This window comes from Chenopodium album, chromosome 23, assembly GCF_948465745.1.
Source record: "Chenopodium album chromosome 23, dcCheAlbu1.1, whole genome shotgun sequence".
Taxonomy (NCBI): Eukaryota; Viridiplantae; Streptophyta; class Magnoliopsida; order Caryophyllales; family Amaranthaceae; genus Chenopodium; species Chenopodium album.
The window spans coordinates 9,987,945-10,012,435 of NC_137856.1; the positions used below are offsets into that span (position 1 = coordinate 9,987,945).

At 34.6% G+C, this 24,491-nt stretch overlaps 1 protein-coding gene across 1 annotated transcript; it reads right to left on the reverse strand.

Moving 5' to 3' along the window:
* Positions 1-1,073: 1,073 nt before the first annotated feature.
* On the reverse strand, positions 1,074-23,744 carry LOC145606840 (uncharacterized). Its single transcript, XM_081662683.1, has 19 exons — positions 23,240-23,744; positions 22,979-23,037; positions 19,831-19,912; positions 19,559-19,626; positions 19,240-19,309; positions 18,263-18,344; positions 17,749-17,813; positions 15,797-16,786; positions 15,644-15,706; positions 15,517-15,563; positions 15,275-15,320; positions 15,106-15,185; positions 14,810-14,923; positions 14,266-14,347; positions 8,488-8,613; positions 8,248-8,328; positions 4,769-4,894; positions 1,563-1,653; positions 1,074-1,440 (listed from the first exon to the last, which is right to left on the reverse strand). Exons 1-18 carry the CDS (start codon positions 23,558-23,560, stop codon positions 1,582-1,584), a joined length of 2,574 nt encoding a protein of 857 aa, XP_081518809.1. The 5' UTR covers positions 23,561-23,744; the 3' UTR covers positions 1,074-1,440; positions 1,563-1,581.
* Between the last annotated feature and the right edge of the window lie 747 nt (positions 23,745-24,491).

A 24,491-nucleotide genomic window follows, 5' to 3' on the forward strand; every position in this document is an offset into this window, starting at 1 on the left:
TCTAAACAAAGTACTTGAAATTTCAAGTATCCATACTTGTGCTGCCATGTTAGGTTATCGATGAATATATACACGGGTACTTAAGATAAATTGAAGAGTCGAGTGACACCAATGAATAATTTGCATTCCCTCATTTCCAAGAGAGAAATTCTAAGAAAATGAAAATATAAGTGGGAAGGAACAGGGTGATAGATTTGCTTAATCAGAACTCAAAAATAAAATAATGTGACAAGACAGAAATAAAGTACAAGGCCTTAAAAAAAGAGATTAATATGAGAACACCTGTTTTGGGCTTAACCATTGCCAGATGGACATTCACTCAGGTTATATGAACACAAGGTTGTGCAGCTCAGAAAACCACTGAAGCAATGCAGTGCCGAAAGCAACTCTGATCTATCTTACCCTATATTATGCTGTTTAAATTTATTTATTAATCTATTTGTGTCGCTTACTTTTTTTGTTACTACTATTATTGGAGGGAGATTACTAAATGACAAACAACTTAATGTCAAGGTGGTATTCACTTTTAGACTTTGTTGCTCGGAATTGGTCAGTTATCCATATTTGACACTCTGACAGTGTTGGGATATGTGTTCAAGTGTCCAACTCGGCTCTTTTGTAATGTGGGTGAAAAAAAAATGAACGGTCAAATGTCCTATCCATGTCCAATGTCATGGATCCACACAGGTATTTAAGGTAATGAAGAGTTCGAGTAACATATTTTTGAGATGAGTGAAATAGAATGGTTTGGTTAGATTACTGAATTAGTATACATCAAGAAAAGAGGATTACTGAAAGTAGTATTCAAACTTCAAAGAATAGTAGCCACATTCCTTCTAAAAGCAGTTGCTTAAACTATTTTTCTTTCAAGTGTTGCATATCATCTGAGCAGCAATTTTACATTCAGAACATAGACCAACAGCAGGAAGGATAAAATACGTCATAGTAAGAAATATACAAGGACAGACACCTCGAAAGAAGTTCGCTCAAAGAGTCGAGAGCAGAGACATAGACTGTTGCATAATTATTTCACAACAAAAGAAGTCACTTGTATTTCTTAAAGATACATGATATTTACTACTTGCAATTGATATATACAAATATCTTAAGTTAAATAAATATACATCAAGTAGTATATTTACAGAGCAGACATGAGGAGGATGATACTAAATGTCAAATGCTCCAGAAAGTTGAGATGCAAGACAAAGGCGGAACAACATCCACACTCAAATCGTAAGAAAACAGTTCAAGTGAAAAATCATTTACTGGGTAGCCACTGAACAGGACCATATTCTGATAGTTGGATAGCCAAGAACCATGTACAGCCGAACAGCACATATACAGAACTTCTATTTGTTGTTCTATATAATTGCATAGATATGACCCCTCTTGCTCTTGCTGCTCTGGTGTATTTTAGAATAAATTCTAAATACCAATATTCTAGATAGCAAAGAGGAAAAACCAATGTCAATTTATGAGGTTCCTGCAGACACCATAGTTTTGGAGTATTTGATACAATGATTCATGAAAGTAGGCTAATTTGAAACTTGACAGTTACCAACCATCAAACAATGTGCTGTTTCAGCTGACAGATAAATCATCTCCTTTCTTCTTCACAGGCACAGTAGCAGTCTGATAATTTGACTTCACACTCTGTCACATATAAGGAATTAAACAGCAGCATTATATTTCACAACCGTTACCATCACAGCAAAAATGATCAAAAGACCAAAAAATAATGATCCAAAATGGATCCCACTATTGGCCATGATCCTGGGAGGCTTTTAATAACTCAAAAAAAACCCTGGTCTAATAAGCAATGATTGGGAGCAGTCAGGGAGGATATTTCTCAAAGAATAAAATTTGACAAAAGAGCATCACAATAGTACATATCTGAGGACTAAAAGGAACACAGGTAAAAATAGCTCGCATGGGTTTATTAAACCCTAAAATCTAAACTATCTAATAGATACCATAAAATCATCCGGGTACCAATATTAAAATAGAATAGTATTGTACTCAATCTATTCTTTTATGTTTAACACAATTGTAGGTATCTCAATGAAAAAATATTCATATAAAAAGTGATTGCATGTAAATGTAAGAAAAGATGGGTGGTTGTAAGAAAAAATGAATAAAAGATTGTGTGGAAAGGTTTAAGTATTGTGTAATAAGAGGAAAAAGATGGAAAATGAGGCATGCCTAAAATAGTACAAAGTATAAACCAATGTGAGTAGAAAAAGAAAGGGACAAAAATGAAAGCGAGTAGAACAAAATAGTAATAGGTGGAGGGATTTTACTTGTATTTGATTATTCAAACATGCAAAAATAAGATCAAGAACGATAATAGTTGTATAACTTCATGCTATTAAATCATCAATGATGGATTAGATAGAAAGAAATGGAATAACGGAATAATTGCCTCCCTTTTAAGCTTTCTAATTCTAACAAATTCCTCTTATAAGCCCGAATTTCACTTCATACAAACCTTATTGACACATTTAAGCTACATTCCCCAAATACTCTTCCTACATAACTATATCGAGCATAGGCCATCCTCAAACTACGGTTTGGTGGGGAAAGTTGATGCATTACAGTGCTCATTCATATGTGAATTTCTTACCTCCATTTCAAGATTTTTACTGACTCCGCCAGTCCGCCAATCCCAAGCCTAGATAAAGGAGGGGGGTTATGATAGGCCAGTGATAGCCAGTGTAAAACTTTGTTACATCGCTTGACTTACGCCACAATGATTGAGAGTAGTACTAGGACGTGACCTCATGGGAAGTTCTCATGTTGGTTTATGTAGACAACCCCACTTATGGAATTAAGGCATGGATTAAGGCATTTAAGAAGAAGAAGAAGACGTGCTTTACGACTTCAAGGTTTTTACGACTTCAAGTTTTTACATTTTTTTTGTTTTTTTATTTGAAAGAAAGGTTTTACAGGAAAAGAAAGTCCCTAGTACCACTATAAGTGCACCATATCTCTAAGTAAGATTTTAGCTGATGGTAATTTCGAACCATGGATAGCCTCTAGTATTAATGGGTTTGTGCTACCAAAGCCCATCTATTGACAATTTCCTCATCTTTGGTTCACACGAATTACCTTTCAATCAATAAATTTAATCTTTTCATTCCACTTAAGTGAAAGTTCATTGGCTACACCTGAAGGGAATTTGTTAGGTACAATATTGAATTGAGCCTTTTGTAGTAGTATATAAACATTTTCGCTGGCCTTGTGCCACCCATTTGTTGGCGATTTCCTAAAAAAAGTTGGTTTCTAGCCAAATTTTAGCCTTCTTATGGACATACCTCTTACAGTCATAGGATTTAGGGAATTCCTTTAGCTTTTTGCCAATGCAATACAAGCAATGTTAATCATTGTCATAACTGTGACAGGAAAGTAGTAGTCTATAGTCATACAATTAGGACTGTTAAAAGCCAGTTCACATAAAAGTATAAAACATGGGTGGAAGCCACAATTGACAAGGATACATAATTTAGTACTCGAGTAATCTAGCTGGATTGGATAATGATAAAGATAAAAGGGAGTGACTCAAAAGTGTGTGCATTGGGGGGGGGGGGGGGGGAGCTTTGTGTGTTCCAACTTTATGTTTATCCAGAATTTTCTCTTTATGGACAACTTGTTTCATGGCCCTGTCTATGAACAATATGAATTACGATCAAGCAATGTCTTAAATTTGTTTCTACTTCTGATTTTGCACATTATTTTAATCATGAAGGTAAAATAATTGTGGTTTTCTGTTTTCTGGAATCATTGTGGTTTTCGTTTTTTTTTTTTTATTTATTTTTTTTTTTAAAAAAAACATATGATATATATCATATAATGAATCAAAAATTAGTCAAACACATTAAAATCACGATTATTATATGTAAAAACACCTTTTTGTTGTTTCCTATTTTTGGTTTTTTGTTTCCAAGGAAACTGGAAACTGAAAAACAAAAAACGATGCCAAATAAGCCCTAAATAATTTTAACAAGAAAGACAATCAACACTTAACCATATCCATAACAAAAAATTCAGGCTTACATAATTTGGCTTGATAATTGCATATATTTTCAGAAAATATTTTAATTTTGGCTTATGAACACACAAATTAAGGACCAATTGTATTCTACATAGTTACAAACACGAATACATGTATTTCTATCATGCAAATTAAGATTTATCTAAGGTAGGGCCAAAAGAATAAAAATATCTGATGCATGGTTGTACTTACTTACATCCAAGTACTGCCTTTCATCTTTCAATCTGATTACGAGAAAAAGAACTTATATCTTAAAATTACTGACTGCTTAAACTATATTTTTTATGAATATTACAGGTTACTTGCATTTAACAATTCAGAATGATTCTTATATATATATAAAACATAATGAAAGACATCCTTTATTATCATGTAACAGGTTTCACCTAGGTCAACTCCTGATTATATCATTCCCTATAAATAGAATTAGCTAGGTTAATATCTATCAAGTATAAACCTTTACTCTTCCAAAGGGGAAAAAAAACAACAATATCAACCTTTACCTTTAAAGCTATACATGTTTTAGCTTTCAGCTAAGGTTTTATCTTTAGTCTAGCTCTTCCGCTATGAACAATCAAAACCTTTAAGCAATTAACACACATTACACACACCAAACATAACCTCGCTTTCAATTGAACTCACACAAGTGACACAACTTAAGTATAGATCCATAGTAGACTAATCTACAACAATTAAAGTGCTCAGCAAAGAGACTACCTCCAGCAATGAGATATAGTAGAAATCCTCCATATGTTGCATCAATGCGCTTCCATCTCTTATGGCCCGGAAAATATTTATCTCCGTCTGCAGTATCCTGTCCACTAATTCTCTCTCACCTTTCATCTACATAATATGCAAAAAAATAAATAAAGGGAATAAAAGAAATTGATCAATATACAAACAAAAGAATATTGGGTTAAGATGGATTTTGTAATTTTGTTTTCTCTAGCAGGTTTTATTAGTTCCATTAAAGTGTGTGCATATAAGCTAATAGTACCACTTTCACCACACACACAATAACAGCAATCAATATATACTGTAAAAAATTAAAAATAAATGAATTAAATGCTATACAAATCAGAGATATGTTTACTAAATTGCTGAAGCAGAATACTAGTAAATTAAATATAAGTTCAGATTCCATGTTGCTAACATAAATGGTACTTGGCAAGTTGGCAATCTGCTTGTGCTGATCCACATAAATCATACCAACTATCTGAGAGGTACCTAAAATACTGGACAAATGTTTACAATCTAAAGTCAACAATGAAGAATGTTTTTAAAGTTAATACACATAGAATCCAGTTGTAAAGGGTACTGGGCATATACTGGCATACACAGAAGCAATGCAAAAAATTGAGTGCAGTAAATAATAGTTTGCAGAACCAAAACAGCTGATTCTAACTTTTGTAGTTTCCTACTCTAGTTACAAGTGTTCTGATTATAATTACTAGAAACAAAGGATGCCACAAGACTGGTACAGAACCTGTGGAATGACCTAAGCAAGCGTCTGGAGCAATCACTGGCATTCATTGTCATGTTATGTTAGACGCATTTTTTTCAGAAAAAAAACATTAATTGTTTAGGTATGTATTTTTCAGAAATATTGAACTGCATAAACATAATCATATACTAAGATCTCCCATGTATCAACTAATGCCATGTTTGGATAGCAGTTATGGTGGAAAGGGGAGGGGAGGGGAAGGGGAGAATTTGCATTTTTACTTACAAACCTTTACAATAATAGAAGGATATGCTTAATTAAAAACACAAAAGGAATATTGATCCTTCAGATTTCTTCCCTAATCTCTCCCCATTCCATAGCCAAACAGGAAATACAATAGACCCCTAATTCTCCCTGATTTTCCTCTCCCTGTCCTCCAAATTCCTTCTCATTGCCTTTATAGGATGCTTAAAAAGTTTCAAGAAGCTTTTTAAATTATTGCTTCATCTCCCAACCATTCTCAAGAACCGAGAACCATTTGGGTGCTGGAGAATGGACGAAAAGATAGATCAGTTAAAAAAAAATAAAAAAATAAAAATAAAAAAGTAGCCCAATGGGCTTGCTTCTGATTCTAGTCACTAAGAAGTTCAATTCTGTACCCTAGATGAGCTGGAACCAAAGAATTTGATTCCTCTTGTGTAATAACTCCAGCTTATTTCAATTCCATGCCAGATTGCCAGAGGAAATGGAGATTGTACCCATAATACAACCTTGTCATATGTAGGCTAAAGGGCTAATAGCAAGTTGTTATCGCATTAATATTGTAGAGTAGGCTAAAGGGCTACCTGAAGTCTGATCTGATCTTGCCATGTGTTTGTTTCATCCCTGAGATATTACTAACATGAAACTAGGAAATAGACCAAGCTTTGCATCCAATATCCAACCAAGACCCCACCTTAATCTGTCAGTTGTTGGGTTACACCTTAACTTTTATGACTATCGCAAGATGACAATTTTTGTTAGTTTCCACCTGTAACCTGATGCTTCAAAGGGGGGAAATGAGAGTAGCACTGCAGACCTGGGAATCAATCCAGATCCAGCATCTAATGAATTATTAAAGGAAGCAGTTTAGGTTCTATAAAACTTCATATTCACCATATATTTGCAAAGAAAGGAAGGGGGATGCATCCTACACTTTAATAGGCGTCTACAACTTTCCTCTTTTATCCTTCAACTTCAAATTTCTTTTTATTATTTTATTATTTATTTTATATATATATATATATATATATATATATATATATATATATATATATATATATATATATATAATAAATGCAGAAATCAGAAATTGAGTAGCAAGATTTCTGCATTTATCATCATTCTTATGAAAAATATTACCATATATATTTCAACATATTTTATATTTAACACCAAATATTCGAATATGTACTACCTCCATTCCTATTTGTTTTCGACATTTTCTACTCCCACAAGAATTTAGGCAATTGGCCTGGAGAGAATGTAGTTGACGTGGTGAATGGATGGGAAAAAAAAAAGGTGGTGGATGAAAAGAGAGAGTGAATGAAAAAGTGCAAAGGGAAGTAAGGTAGTAAATGGGTTTGCAAAAAACAGATAAAGCAAAAGCGTAAAGAGCTTTAAGGAACAGACTAATGGGGAAAATGTCAAGAAAATTTAGGAATGGTGGTAAAAGGAACATTGAGAGTGTCACATAAGACTAAGACTCACCACTCACATGCCAAAATGTGACCACCTTGTTACAAATGGGTTGTTTTGTAAAGTATTTTAAATCGACAAACCAAAAATAATCTGGCTCATGTGTATTAAAAATAAAAATAGACCTCATCAAAGTCAAACATTCCAACCCCAAAATGCCCTCGATTGAATATTACATTCCGTATTTCACTTTAAAGTTAATTTCTAAACAGAGATACACGACCTAAGCCTCTTATAGTCTACTCTAATAGCATATAATTACTATACATCCTAAATGACTTTATTAAAATCAAATTTGCATCATGGCATGTTCTGTGATTGACACATCACTTCCTTTCCTGCAGCACTGCGATTGCTACATAAACCTTATCTTTGAACCATCCTAAACGCTTTTAAAGAGCATCAGGAAAATATAGGACATGTAGAGTTTTTGGGAAATAAAATGTTGTAGATATTAATTTTATATAAATAGATAAAGAGTTTAAAAAGCTTTTCCACAGATGAATAACATGGAGTATAGTATATCAAGATAAACCCAAAAGTTTTCCATTAATGAATTATCACAGTGTCCAAGTATAAATTTTTCTACATATGTTGAAGATTTACAATATTCATACCATTGATAGCTCAAATTAAAAATAAGATTCATTATTCATATACTTATGCAATCTACAGAATTTTAGGGGATTAAGAAGAGGATAATTATATAATGAAAAATTTAGGTGCACCTGAGGTTTTTTTTTTTTTCCCCCTTACTAATTTGATAACTTTTACTCATCAGGCCTTTTTTACCCTCATGTTAGATCTCCAAATGAGCTAAAATTGGGCAAATGAACAAAAAATACCTTCGGTTTCACACTTAAGCCTAATTCTTAAGTTAAGTATGATTATTCTACAATTTATTACAGTATAACCCCATGCATTGAACTTTTTATTAATCTAGTAAATACAAATAAACAAACAAAATTTGAAAAAGTAAAACATAAGTAAAGGCGAGAGATAAAACAGAACATACAAATTCACTGACTAAAACATCAGGTGTTGCTTCCCCAATCACATCCCCTTGATAGCCATCTCCAGAAAGCTTGACATGTTCCTGAAATGTTGCATACATATGAACAATCATATAACCAATAATGATGCCTGAATGCTAGTAGTCATATTTTACACATAAAATGGTGTTAAGTATGTAAAAGGAAAGCATCTCCTGCCTACAAAAAAAAATCTGTAGAACTTAAACAGTATATGAACGTACTGGAGCATCCTCCTGATTTCCAGCAGTCAAATATATAGGCTGAGCCACATGACAATAACCCATCAAGCGAGGGACAGTTGGTATAATGTCTCTGTGGTTCACCACCCTCCAGCTATCTTTCACTCTCTACAAAGATAATGTCAACAATTTACAAGAAAACATCAGGAGAATTCAGATGGCAGCAGACTAACAATTTAAAATGTAAAACTCTAAACATATATTATTTATAGTATTGAAAAAACTTGTATGAATTGTATTCACTTTTTTCTTTTTTTAATTTGAGGGAGAGAAATTATGTCCAGCTCAAGTCAATGTTTTGTTAGCAAACACCAGGAGTTTCAGAGTAGAGAAAAGGAACAGACTAGAAAATGAGAGGATGCTGCTAACTAATAATCACCATGAATTCATCATCAGCAAGTAATAATAAGATACATCAGACTGCTTGAATTAGTTAATAGGCTAGTTATGCGTACCATACAATGCTTTTATAGTGCAAGATAGAGATATTTACAGTCTGAACTTCTATCCAGCCAAAATGATCCCGTTAAAAACATATTTAATGTCCTCGTTATAGGCCACATCAAGTTAGTAGTCTATTTAAGCACTTCGCTAAAAAAATAAGAATATTAATAATCATCCTTTATAATTTATACAAATGTTGACAACAAGCCCCTAGTTAAGATACTAAGAATCAAATCATCATTTATAATACTCTAAAACCTGTGGCGTATAAAAGTGGAACAGAAGGTTAAATTTTTGCTTAAAACAGATATTGATTATAAAGTTTATGTTATGAAGCTTGCTTTTATCCTCTTGTTGTGGAGCTTGCTTTTATTCCATAGTGATATAATGACCTCCGAGCAGCTTAGTGTCCCTTGATAATGTTGAGTTTTGAAATGTTATAAACATGCATTAGCAAATAATACAGAAAGGTTGGACATCTTTAATGATTGACTTTGAGAATATGAAAAAAATAACTAAACAATAAAATAGTAATTTGATTTTCCTGCTTTTGTGAGGAAACATAGTAACACATGGTAGGTTTTTCCTTGCACCTTTTGCTCATATGTTATACTTATTGAAATTATAATTTTTGTCATCTTTGTAACTAATTTAGAGATCTATTTCCCAGATTGCATTACATGTTAGAATTGGGGTACTTAGTCAATGGTCATAGAATTTTTCTTATTTTTTGTTAGTTATCTTACAAATAACAAAAGGATGGTTCCACAAGTCACACAAAGTGACTAGCTCATTTCAGTCTCACTATCATTCTCTTACCTCGAATAACTTCAGTTTTTATACTACCTCCATTACATATTATTTGCAACGATTAGACATTTTTCCTCTCTACTATATGTCAAATCGTTGCAAATAACATGTAACAAAGGTAGTACATTATTATGTGTGCCTCGTAATACATTTGTGGTTCATTGTTTTACTCCTTTTGCAAGTTTTTCATGAGTTTTGTTATGATTGAATGTGGAATGTTGGGTATGAAGGCTTTGATGAGTCTTTTCTATTGAAGTGGTTGGTTTTGATTTGACGTTTGTTCTAGTTAAAGTTTGCCTACTTTGGGTTGGTGTTTGGTCTTTAACCTGATTTTATGGCCTACTTAGCCTAAAACTATTGCATTATGATGCAAATAACCTCACTTCTCACCCTTATACATGTGCATTAGAGATAATTTTTCCGCATGGCATGGTTAATTAAGATGCTTTGGTTAATTTAGTTGCCTTGTGTGAGTCAATTTGATCTGGTTGATCGTTTGATTTGATGATATTGATGAGTTTGATTGGTTGATGATTTGATGATTTGACGTTTGTTCTAGTTAAAGTTTGCCTACTTTAGGTTGGTGTTTGGTCTTTAACCTGATTTTATGGCCTACTTAGCCTAAAACTATTGCATTATGATGCAAATAACCTCACTTCTCACCCTTATACATGTGCATTAGAGATAATTTTTCCGCATGGCATGGTTAATTAAGATGCTTTGGTTAATTTAGTTGCCTTGTGTGAGTCAATTTGATCTGGTTGATCGTTTGATTTGATGATATTGATGAGTTTGATTGGTTGATGATTTGATGAATTATGCTCCCTTTTAATCCAAACCCCAAAAATTTAAATTGCTTCCTTCAAAATCTAAAGCCCTATACAAATAATAAAATCTAAACAGATTTACCTTTTCATGTAGTTTTTGTTGGTGTAGTTCTTTGTTTTAATTTCTCCCCTATGATGATATTAATGAATGGATGATTAGATTTAATTTTATTACTTAACTATGAAAGTTAAAGAATGGATGGGTGTCTTTGGTTGATCTTAGAAGCCAATTTATTGTAGCTAGTAAAAGAAAACCTCTTAGAAAATTCGTAATTTTGGGTTGGAGGATTGGGATAGGATGGTGTAGCTTTCTCTAGTGATGTGCTAACGTTTACTGATTGAGGCTTCTGCACAATTCATGTGTGGTTTATTCAATTCATGTGTGGTTTATTATTTCTCGTCAAAGCCATCTACATCAGAACTTGCATTGTTTGTTCTAACAGTGATTTGAGGAAAATTTTCATTTTATCTTTGTAGGAGTTGGTTTTAATTGTTGTATATAAGAATGTTGTTTAGTATTGCATTGTTACCCCCCATTTGCAACTTTTTGCCTTCTTCATATCTGCAATACACGCCAAAGTGTTAGGATCCAACCTTTCTTTCTATGTATTAGGTTCCCTTTTAATGCTTTTTTAGAGTTTTACTTTAAGTTTTCTAGGCTTTAGATGCATTTATTGTATTACTGTCGTTGTAGTGATTACTAGGGATTCTTTGTAAATGCTAAATAAAGCTCTTTAGAAAGTGAATGATTGAATGAAATAAAAAAGCATTCTGATGTTAGAATTTTATAGATATTGTGTCTTACTTGCTTATTAGCTTCCCTCCCCACTAACGAAATCATGGTTCGGACTCGCTTGTGCGTGCTTTGAGTTATTAACTGTCACAAGCCCTGATCACCCATACTCCGTCGCTAATGGACGCTAGCGCCCTTGAGATTTAATTGCTCACTTGTGTTTCTTTGTGCTCATAAGCCCCATTTCCACACAAGGCTTGCGTCCTTGCCTTTTCCCGGACGTTGGTATCAGAGGTCCAAACCTCGTCGTTAGACAAAAGTGTAGGCACAAAAGGAGGGCTACACCAAGATGGATTTAGAAGAATGACTTGCTTGGCTCAAGGCAAATCGATGGTCCCAACTTGAAGAAATTATGCTCGAGGAGCCGAACAAATTGTGAATTTGATGGAGGACCGAGTTGCGCGTCGCAAGCAATTGAACTTTACTCAAGGACACGTGGAAGTGGAAGAGCAGTCGAACAAATTGTGAATTTATTGGAGGACCGAGTTGCGCGTCGCGAGCAATTGAACTTCGTGGGAGACACGTGGAAGAGGAGGATGAACCATCTCCCCTAGATTGGGGAATGGAGGATATACGAATACGACGAGGTATGGGCACATCCTCGTCAAGGTCGGCCATCCCTTATGGCACGGAGTCAATGATTGCGGCATTTGGGAGTGTGCAATAATCCCTCTCATTGACCTTCCAACTAAAGCGAGGGACCTAACCCGGGAATTCAACAAGGAACTTCATATCATAAAGTCCCTTGATGTCAAGTTGGAGCCATGGACCAAGACCATTTGGTCTAAAAGTACTTAATCCTAAGTTCCCTACTATAATTGAAATCATTCCCCCACATTTAATCTCGCCATTTATCTCTTCATTCAACCTCATGTCTATACATCTCTAAACGAGCATGTATCCTATGCTCACGTTTCCTTCCACTTTGTCTTCGAATCTTGAGGCAATGAAGAGGCATTGGATCTCCTCTTTTTTTAGTTTCCCTAAGTCTTGCTTAGAGAAACAAGCATAGCCCATGATTCTCATGAAGATTCGAAGCACAAGGGACTGGGTCGTGAAACTGGGATAACCCGCATTGGTGTTCCACCACACTTGCTCCTCGTAGCTAGAAAAATAAGTACCATTGAAGTCATACACTAGGTTTGAGGATGGCCATGTGAAGATTTCATTCAATCTAGTAAAAGTTAGGACCTTCTCGGTATTTAACATCCTAAACTTTATTTCACATTCTAATGGCTCACGCTCAATATTTATGCACTTCATAGTGACCGGTGAAAGGAATTCATAAGTTAAGGAAGCATACATTTCTTTCTTAAGATTTAAGAAGTTTAGCCAACCAAGTTGGCCACTCTTTTTATTCCTTAGTCGATCCCTAGTAGCTTCATAATTCTTTGTGATAGATATGGGTTGGAAGAATTTTTCTCTTAAAATGGTTATTATGTGCTTTTTTATTTCGGTCATGGATTCTTATGGGTGGTGCTAGGTTAGGATTGTCTTGTTGTGAAGGAGTTGGGGATGGTTGAGAATTGGGTTTCTCTTTTTACCTCCTCTAAAAAGATTTTTCATTTTTTTCATTCATTTTAGCATAAATAATTTCAGTTTAGTAAAATAATTCAATTTTCGTTCAGCATAAATAATTTTAATTTCAATACAGGTAAAATAATTTTCGTTTAATTTTCGATCAGTATAAATAATTTCAATTTTGTAAAAATAAAAATAATTCAACAAAACTAAGGTGAAGTGAATAGGGCCTTATTTGTGAATCATGCTTTATGATAAAATCGAATTAGAAACTCACTCCTAATTGTTTGGACCTTGCTACCTAACCTTGTTACTTGGTTTAGGAATTGCTTAATTTGTAGCTTTGTAAGAAGGCATTATTGAGTTTCCCATCTGATCACCCATTTGTATTTATGTTTTACCTAATTTGTTATTTCGTTGGCCTGGTAAATTCATATCCAATACATCCCTAGTGTTTGTTTTCCCATAGTAATTCCCTTAGTTTGATTTAGTTGTCTTGTAGAGCCAATCTTATGATCGAGTTAGCTTGTAATTGTTTTGCAAATTTGTGTTGTCATTCCCTACGGATATGATCTTTTCCAAATACTTCTAGTTTAGTAGTACAAGTCTTTGACAGTGTTTAATTGTCCAAGGATCGATTTACAAGCTCATTAATCATAAATTCCCATGGTGACATTACATCATTGTACTCCTCTAGGAACTATAAAGACACTTGTTGGAGCAACCTGAATCCAAAATCCATTCATCTTTACCCTTGACTTTCCCATGAGTGGCAAGTTGGCAACCAATGCACCACTATCATTATTCGTGTCAATAAAAGTAGATCCAATGGTAGTTTGAGGTTCCTTCCCCTTTAAGTGTTTACTAACACCATCTCCCAATTGTTTATTTTGCCACTTCTAACACTCTGATTTAAAGTAGTCCTTGATGCGACTAAATTACAAGTCTTATACGATTAGGGTTTGGTGGTAGACTTACCCTTGTTCTCTTTCCCATTACCATTACTAGCAAACCTCTTCTTAAAAGTTCTACCTTTCACACACACAACAAAAAAAAAAAAAAAAAAAAAAAAAAAAAAAAAAAAAAAAACCAACCTTGCAAGAGAGAGCTAATGAACATAACAAGTTAACAAAGAAGAAAAAAATAAAATCTGATTACACCATATAGCAACAATCTACTACATTGTTAAAGGAGAAGAGATAATATAGAACTGTAAATAACACTAAAAAGGTAATAAATTTATTTTTTTTAAAAAAAAAAAAAAAAAATCATATTGGAACAACCAAACATGAAAGTAATTAAAGTATACAGCGGAATAATATATGAATATTATAGTGAGCAAAGGAAAGAAACAAAAAAGTATACCTCATTGTAAGCTTCTGCAAATCTTTTATTTCCGACTCTAGGAGATCCAAAGTTGTACATAGTAACAGATATAGCCCCATTTCTAGAGCAAAAAAATAATAGTGAAATTTTAACATACTAGATTATGAAGATATTCAACAGGTAAAATGCTAGTTCTCTATGGCAATTAGTTGAAAGGAGTTATTACTAATTACTCAAGATTTTAAGTAACATCACCAAGAGCACTTCAACATCCTTTAAATAATACAAGCTAGCATCCAAATGAGATAGTCATCCTCTAAATTAGTTGTTCAGTTAGAAGCACTATCCAAAGTAAGAAGAATGTGTCCACATTATTTTTATGAAAATAGAGACAAGTTACTAGTAGTTAATATCCGGTGATCAGAATTGCCATAATGTATTAACAAACCACTCAAACACCGTATGATTTATCATCAACTTCAATAAAGATCTTCAAGCATGCCATCTTGTGAAATACCGGCATCTATGATACCATGGATACATGACCTTCACAAAGCATATAGCATAAAAAGAGTGAACTCACTTTGCCAATTGAGTTGATGAAAGCTCGAGAGAAAGTAAAGTTGCTAAAGCACCACCAAGACTATGACCAGTGCAATAGATATGCCATTTATTTTGTGGTTGTTTTTCATCATCCCTGCATCACATTGAATAATCGTATAAACCTGAGGAACATCACTGCAATCTTGCTTACATAGCTATGAGTTGCATGTGTGTAATACAGACAAAAACAAGCAACTGACTAAGAAGATGAATAAATAATTTTAATTCCCCTTTTAGCAAATAGACATAAGAAGAAGACGTTTTTGAATGACTTACATGATACCAACAGCTTTCTTGATTAAAGCCATAATTCTGGTTCTAACTGAATCATATGCACTCAGAAATCCGCTATGAACCTGAATTGACCATCCAACATTAGCAAAATATGGAATGATCAGAAGATCAGGCAACCATCTAACAGCAAGAAATTAAATATGAGTCATACTTGAACTTCTTCCTTAAAATCTCCACCAATTCTTTCAGGATTTAACCTGTAAGAACAGCATTTTGATATTAATCATCTCAAATGCATTCATACTGAAAGTCACAAACCCTCCATGACAAAACACCATCAATTCATAAGATGAGAGGACACGAACAGCTAAATATACACAGATACACACACAAAACCCCACTTCACCGCACCGCTTCGAAGAATGGCACTAATATGTTAATCAAAAACTTTACCCAGCAGGAGCTAGCATTAGATCAGTCCGCAAGTCCTTCCATCTTGCCTAAAAGTTCAGCAGTTAGATTATTTCAATCAAGAAATACAATGCACTTCAACATGAGCAATTATTAGTAAACAACCTACTTGTTCAGTACCCCTGAATGCAACAACTAATCTTTTCCTCGTACAATCACGCCAAATTGCTACCTGCAGCCTCTTAACTTTATAAATCCACAGGAAATCATACAATACTGAGTTCTAATCTATTTACTTGGCAAGCTTGAGCCAGAAAATTACCTGTGTATCTGTAGTTGAATTATCCAAAAAACAGAGCTTCTCAAAATCTGATTTAATTAAACTTGGCTTTCCTAATGCAGTGGCGAGCATAGCCCAAGCTTCCATGGCAGTTTCAGCAGTTGAAAAAAGCGCCCTTGTCTCTTCAGCTCTCTTTTCATCCAAACCTGCAAGCCCTTCATTCTTCAAAGAAGCTGAGACATCATCATTCTGTTTGGGTAAACTGTCTTTTTTATCTTCAGAATGCTCCCCATTCAGTGATTCCTTCTCTAATTGAGGGCTAGCAGCAGACAAAAGCATGAGTGCACTGAAAATAGAATCAGTTTGCTTCAATATGTCCTCAGTTGCCTTCCTAATATCAGGAAGTGAAGACTGGATCTTGCCAATGTTAAGTGGGCTCGAATCCGCACCAGAATCATTACTAGAGTCCTTTTCTGGAGTTGCAAGCCCTGATTCAATATAGCCCGCTTCTGCCACTTGCTGTGACTGAAAGCCCATACTTTTTATTAAGTCAAAAGCATCCCATTTCATTTTATCAGGAACAGGGATCCCTACTTTCTGAATCACATTTTGATTGATAACATCAGCAAAACTTCTCCAAAAATCTATGTTTGATTGTGTAGTGTCACTAGTATCATATGATGAGAAATCCTCTGCATAGTTTGCATCACTGAAATTTGGACTTTCCAAGGATCCTTCAGAGAGGTTGTTTGATGATGATGGTGCATCAGACTCACCAGAAGATTCACTTGACCCTTCAGCTTCCTCATGCTTAACAATACTTGAAAACCAATCTTTATGCAAGTATGAATCATTCAAAGATTTTAACTGACCAAAAGCAAATTGCACAAACTGGCGTACTGGCACACTTTCAGATCCAGCAAGCATTTTTATAGCTGAATCAACACCCTTTTGACTAAGAAATTCAGAAACAAAAGGTATCTGCCACCACTTTTTATCTTCATCAATTTCACCAAAACTCCTATATTTGACCTGAAAGAATGACATGTGAAAATAAGTTCTTGAATGGACTGATCCTACTCAAATCTTGTCCATATATGACTCTTATGCAAAGTGTTGGTGAAAAAATTTATACAGTCAGGTAAAACAGTAGCCAAAGGTAATCCCTTCATAAAATTAATTACACCCAAAAACAAAAGCTTCAGAAATGATAATCTTTCATTCTAAAATATTTTCAATGCTACGTATAAAATTTTTATTTCTTCTTCCCATAGTATGTCTGTTCTTCCCCCTTTAGATATCATTTCTTCTTACTTGATTAACTACTAAAACTCTACAAGAGTTACTCTAACAGACAAAATAGTTCATGGAAACCAGACATAGTAAGATTATACTAAAGTGATCCATACAACAATGAGCATCAAAATTGAAGCAATAGAAATCAGGAAATCCTAGGCATGAAATGATTTCAGTGTGGAAGTCTTTTGTATCAGCAAGTAAAGCTATGTGACAAGATTACAACTAAGAAACACAGAGAAAGCGTATTTGTTTTCACCAAAGCCACCAGCTTCATTGCTTTCCAATCTAAGGCACGGGTATCCTACCACCAGCGTATACAATTAAATATCTCATAAAAGAGGGCACCTACAATGGCCAGCATTGAATTTGTAAATGACACAAAACATAGTACACACAAGTGCAATAAAGAAGCTCTTTATATCAGGTCCAATTTTTATGGCTTTTTCTATATGACATTTTCCTATTCAATAAAGTAAAGAATTTCTCTACATCAGTACAGAATTATTTAAACCTGATATATAATTTAACAGAAACAATGGTAATATAAAAGATTGAATTGTTGAACATAGATATGATGACTAAAACACTGAATAAAGGGCGTAAATCTTTTCATATCAGTGGCCAAAAATTAGTCGTTACTGTAATTTTTTTTCTACAACCACATTGTTTAATTGCTTCCTAAAATTATAACTTACCTCTAATTGTATCTTTCCACCACCTCCTATGCCTTCCAATTCCAACAGCAACTCATGTGAATGTCCTATCAAAATATACTATTATCATCTCATCACTAAATGAAGTAAATCTCAATCCTTTACTCTTAAATTGTCTCTTCTATTAAAAAGATTTGCCTCCAACACCACTTTAAAATCACCCAGATACTTCATACTGGTAGTTGAAAAGAAGAGAGAGTTATTCCTTTAATGCTTAAATGTTCATTAGTAATGGGGACAAATCTGATTGGACAGATTTTTTCAACAACAAAGCCTAATCCCAAACATTATATTCTTAAATTAAACAAAAGCAATTCCAAACAAACAAAACATAGCATATTACGGCCAGAAAACATTTTCTTTTCGAAAAAACATCAAAATCTATGATGCTAATCAATGTATAGTTTAAGCGGAGCCAGACAAGACTACAGTTTAAATGAATGCATTATAAAAGCCAACTTGTGGAAAGAAGAACAAATTAGAGTTATATTCTTACCATCACATAAGGCTCCTAGATCAACGCCTGCATTTCCCATACGCTTGTGTGGAGTGACAAGATTAGCATCCCAAGCTGCCACCTAGAGAGTTCACAACAAATGTTACAGGAAAATAAGTGAATTATACTAAGCTTTCCTTAAACTTACACAGCTTTCTAAATCTTACTTATTGTTTTATTTATCCACTTTTTGGTGATCACTGCTCAGAATGCAAAATCACATTTGGAATGTGGGAATGGGAGTTTGGGGTTAGAGAGTGGGATGGGGATTAAATTTGGAATTCATAAAAATTTGGATGGGGATTCAATCCCTTGTTTGGTGTATTGGGGAATTTATAGATAATAGATATATGTTTCTAAGAGACGCATGCAGCCACTTATACGATCTACCAGCTTATGAACTAAACTAGTCCCTCATACAACTCCTCCGATACTTCACTGGCAAACAACCAGGTAACATCCATTGATCATCATAGAGCTTATTCATCTCCATGAGAAGAGAATAAAGTTGATAAGATGTAATGCTATAAGAGAAGAAGCTAAAGGATTGACCCACATGGGTTGTCGTAGTAATCGCAATTTCTGTTTAATTGGCTTCAGTATATCAGTATATCACCGCGATAAGCATCAAACTTAGACAAATTTATATACTTTACACGGCTATCAAAAGTTTGATGCATTCTGCTGGAGTAAGAGGTGCTAGCAGCAAAAGAAGTCACCTAAATTATAACTTTATATAAGTTTGAGAAAACCTGATGCTGGACACTCAAGTAGATAATAATTATCTACAAACATCTTAAAACAGTAGTCAATATCAATTATTTAGCCAGATTGCAATGATTCCAGCAAAGTTGTTCAGCATTATCCCTACATATTTTTTATTAAGGCAGCTTCAAGTATCTTTCAATAATAAAATTACATTTAATTCAATGCCAGAAGGCAGAAACACAGTAAATTGGTCTTCAGTGTAATTTTACCTGAAGAAATGCATTGGGTGAAAGCTTGATATTTACAACAAATTCCTCGTTCCATGTTGGATCTTTTGTGCTGAAAACATCAAAAAGCAGAATAGAATAAAATTCTCAAACAAGTAATCATATATAAAGGCCATTAATCATTAATATTTGTAGTATTAGTGGTATATGTTCTTTCATACATATCAATCCAGGTGTTGCATTCTAAAAGAAACATAAAATCAATTGCAACAGTTCACCAACTCCCATATCTGAAAAGATGAGGCTATTAGAAATTTGCGCTGCAGAATAAAAGAGATCATTTGGAAAGGAATTGACCTACCCCCATTTTGTTTTGCTCTTGAGCACTTGACCGTCAAACTCAATGACAACATATGGATCGCTAGTTCCCTGGCATAAAACAAATGTGTTGAAAGAGGCGGGGAATGAAGTATGAAGAAAATATTATCCGAAAACCGAAAAAGAAACATAAAGCTAAAGGAAAAGGCACATAGTACATTAAAAAAATAAACATGGAATTTGTAATACATATTTATAATCCACATATAAGCCAAAGTCACAAATTAAAGCAGAAGTGATCAGAAGATTACAAACCCATGGATCCATGGCTGGTAGATTGCAGCCTTTCTTCAACTTTATGAACAACTGTCCATCATATATTTCCCGAACAAATGATCTGCAATTATGAAATTTCTTACTTTTCAGTTATTTGATCAAAATAAATCTTTTTTCCTATTTCTCGTGGTTTGTTCATTTATAATACATAAATTGTTGCAAGGGTATTATCCTAATAAAAGTTAAGATAATTGGCTCTTTCATATGCAGTTTGAACCCATATTACAATACTACACCACAAATTAAATTGGTAACATGGAGAAAACTGCTTTTAAGTAATCAGCAAAATACTTTAATCAATCAATCAATCAATCAAAGCCTTAATCCCAAAAGTGGGGTCGGCTAACATGAACCAAATTTGATTATTCCGTGTAGTCATCAACATAAATCTTTCTCCTCCATCCCTTACGATCCAAAACTTCATCCTCACGTAAATCCATGCACTTCATATCCTTCCTCACTCCTTCCAACCAAGTCATCTTTGGTCTCCCTCTTCCTCGTTTAATCCCTCCATGGTCCCACTCTTCCACTCTTCGCACCGGTGCACCCTCGGGTCTCCGTCTTACATGTCCAAACCAACGCAGACGATTTTCCCTTAATTTATCTACAATGCCCGCCACACCTACTTTCTTGCGAATAACCTCATTTCTGATTCTATCTCTTAAAGTGTTTCCACACATCCACCTTAACATGCGCATTTCCGTAACCTCCATCTTTTTAATATGCTCTTTCTTAGAAGCCCAACATTCTGTACCATAGAGCAACACTGGTCTTATGGCAGTCCTGTAGAATTTTCCCTTCAACTTTAAGGGAATGCTGCGGTCGCATAGCACTCCCGTGGCCGCTCTCCATTTAAGCCACCCTGACTTAATCCTGTGGGTCACGTCTTGATCAATGTCACCATTCTTCTGGATGATCGACCCTAGGTACTTAAAACATTCACTCATGGTCAAATCCTTTCCATCCAAACTCACCACTTCATTGCTTGTCCCCCTCTGAGTGCCAAAACGACATACCAAATATTCAGTCTTACTCCGACTTAGCTTAAACCCTCTAGATTCCAACCTTTGCCTCCATTGCTCCAACTTGACATTAACCCCATCCTTAGTCTCATCCACCAAAACGATATCATCTGCGAACAGCATACACCATGGAACCTCATCTTGAATTGGTCTAGTTAATTCGTCTAGAACCGTTGCAAAAAGAAAAGGGCTTAATGCAGACCCTTGATGCAATCCGATTGTAATAGGGAAATCTTTTGTCAACCCTCCGCATGTCCTCACATTTGTTGACACATCCCGATACATATCCTTAACTAGGTCTACATACTTTCGTGGGATACCTTTCTTCAACATTGCCCACCAAAGTATCTCTCTTGGCACCTTGTCATATGCCTTCTCTAAATCAATAAAGACCATATGAAGATCTTTCTTCTTTACCCTATAAAACTCCATCATTTGTCTTATCAAATGGATTGCCTCCATAGTAGATCTCCCAGGCATAAAACCAAATTGGTTATCTGAAATGCTTGTGCATGCCCTCAACCTTTGTTCAATCACCCTTTCCCACAACTTCATAGTATGGCTCATAAGCTTAATTCCTCGATAGTTAGAACAATCTTGAGCGTCTCCTTTGTTTTTATAAACCGGGACCAAGGTGCTCTTCCTCCAATCTTGTGGGATCCTTGTAGCCGTCCATATCTTGTTGAAAAGGTTTGTTAACCAATCAATACCAATCTTACCCAAACACCTCCACACCTCTATCGGTACCCCATCAGGGCCAACCGCCTTCTTAGGTTTCATCTTCCTCAGTGCAATCTCCACCTCTACTCTCCTAATCCTTCGCACATACTCCATGTTGATTTCTTCATCACTCATAGAGGTATCTCCTATCACAACTCCATTACTTCCATTAAATAATTCATCGAAGTACCCCTTCCACCTGTCCTTGATGCCCTCCTCTTGCACTAGGACCATTTGGTTCTTATCTTTGACACACTTCACCATGCCAATATCCTTCCTTGCCTCTTGTCTTCTCTTTGCCATCTTATAAATGATCCTTTCTCCCTCCTTGGAATCAAGCTTTTCATAAACCTCCTGATATGCCTTTTCTTTTGCTTGGCGAACAGCTGCCTTTGCCTTACTCTTAGCCTCCTTATACGCTGCAAAGGTTTCATCACTCCTACATTTTCCTAAGGCTTGATAGCATTCCCTTTTTTGCTTAATTACTGCTTTCACCTCTTCATTCCACCACGAAGTATCTCTCTGTACCGAAGTTCTTCCCCTTACTTCCCCTAAGACCTCTTTGGCCACTCTTAGGAAACAGTTCTTCATTCGTAACCAGGTCATGTCCGGATCCACCTCTCCATCCCAATCCGCTTCTTCAATTACCTTTTCTGTAATACTTTAATTCACCAATATACTTCCTCACTCAACAAGTCTATTTATGCCTTCAATTTATATTATTTAAGCCATTCTCAACGCAATGGTGCTTCAATAAAAAACATTACGGAGTACTATATTAGTTTTCTAACACCAAAACCTTGTTAAAACAACAAGAAATCCTACAAAAGTTGAGAATGAAACCACTGTGCAACAATCGTGAATTAGTGAGATAGGTACTAGCACAATAAATGAATGAAACCTATGCTAAAGTTACAAGAGAGACCAAGAAAGGTAACAATAGCAACAATAACAATATGAATGACACTGACAATAACACCATAAGTAAAATAAAATAAAATAAAATAAAAATAAAAAAAAAAATAAAAAAGAAGAGAGCAGCGGACTAGTCTAAGGCCTTGTTCTCTTCAATTTAAATTAATATTATTCAATAAAAATAATTTTAGTAGTAAAAATAATAAAAAAAATTTAATCAAAAAAGACAGTAACTGTAAAGATCAAATAAAACAGAGAATCATTAAAATTAATTTCAATTCAACAAAAAATATTTGACTTTGGCAAAAAAATAAGGTGAAGACAAAAAAAGGCCCTAAATTAACATTAAAACAACTTGAACATCTTCTTGAGGATATAGTTGACAATTGACTAGTATGAGCAATCATTCAAGCAATTAATCTCTTATAAAACCATCACACAATAATAAACTCGAGAAAATGATCACGCACTCGGAAAGATAAACCGTCGTACAACCAGCACCATCGGTTTCTCGTCGTCCAACATTATCCTACACAACATAAAAAATTTTCAATCAATTTAAACATTCTCTTCAAAATTAGAATTTCAAATCCATCTTATCCAAAACTACACAATCAAACATTCTCCACTTAGCAAAAAATTAACAAATGTTATATTTTGTACAACTGCAAAGTTTCTAATAAAAAATAATGTAACAAACTAATATAATGAAATAAATGGAAGAAAATTACAGGAGGAGAAGTATAAGCTTCGAAAGCGAAACCAGCTAATATGACCGCAAGATTAATATCAAACGCAGGACGCTCAATTTCCTCCACAATCTCCACCTTATCAACGTGCAAATTCGATTTGCAAGAACAATACAGAGTGCAATTTCGCGCTCTAAAATTCCCAAATTCGGAGCCAAAAACCCTAATTTTAGTGGAAGGAAAGAGAGGTTGAAGTTGAAATCGAGTAAGTTTAGAAGCTGTGATCGATCGATTGCGTTGGAGTTTGAAGGAGAGAGAAAATGGATAGTGAAGGAAACGGAGGTGTAAGGAAGCAGCAGTCATGGCTGACAATGGAGGTGCGAGAGTGAGAGCCACAAAATTGATTAGCGTAACGGTCAAAAAATAAGAGTGAGGTGTTATTTGCGCCAAAAAGTGGTGGTGTCGTAGACGTAATTGTAAGTTGAATGTCCGAGAGGAGAATGAGAGATGATGGTGCTGCCAGCATGCTCGCTAGGCTCGGTTTTGGATCCGGTGCCCGGTGGAGTTGGAAAGATCTAGTACCCTCCCCTTTAATTACGTCTAATATCGTTTTACGTTCTCTATATACGCGATCCATGCAACAATTGGGAGGGGACTGAAACCTTATCACCAAAAATTGATCCCGAATCCAAATTAGCCCAAAGGGTGAACCGGGTGGAACACCAAATATATATATATACACCCTGATACGGCTTCGAAGACTGTTAGCCATGGAACCGACCAATATATAATTCAATCTTTGCTTGATCTTATTTTAATAAGCCAACCATTTGACTATTCAGCAATAATTTAGTGGTGGAACCAAGGGGGGTTGGCGTGGGCCATGGCCTCCCCCTTGATTTTGTTTACTCATAAGTATTAAATGTAGCAATATCTATATCTAACTTATTTACTTCCTCCGTTTCATTATGTTAGTCTCATATACTATTTTGGGCGTTTCAAAATGATATACCCATATTGAATATATTTCATTTATAACTTGATTTTTTTTTGGAATTAATAAGTAGTGGATTAATGACATGACTCTAAGTAAAGAAATATTTATCTTAAATTATGCAATTATGACTTGTGATTTCCTAATAAAAAATTTAAAAAGTTAAATAAGGCAAACTAATTATGAATTATGTTGTACTTTAATGTTAGATTCCAAATATGTTTCTTTTCTTATATTATGTGATTGATTTCATATGGGACTAACATTATGAAACGGAGGGAGTATTAAAAAGTGTTCCTA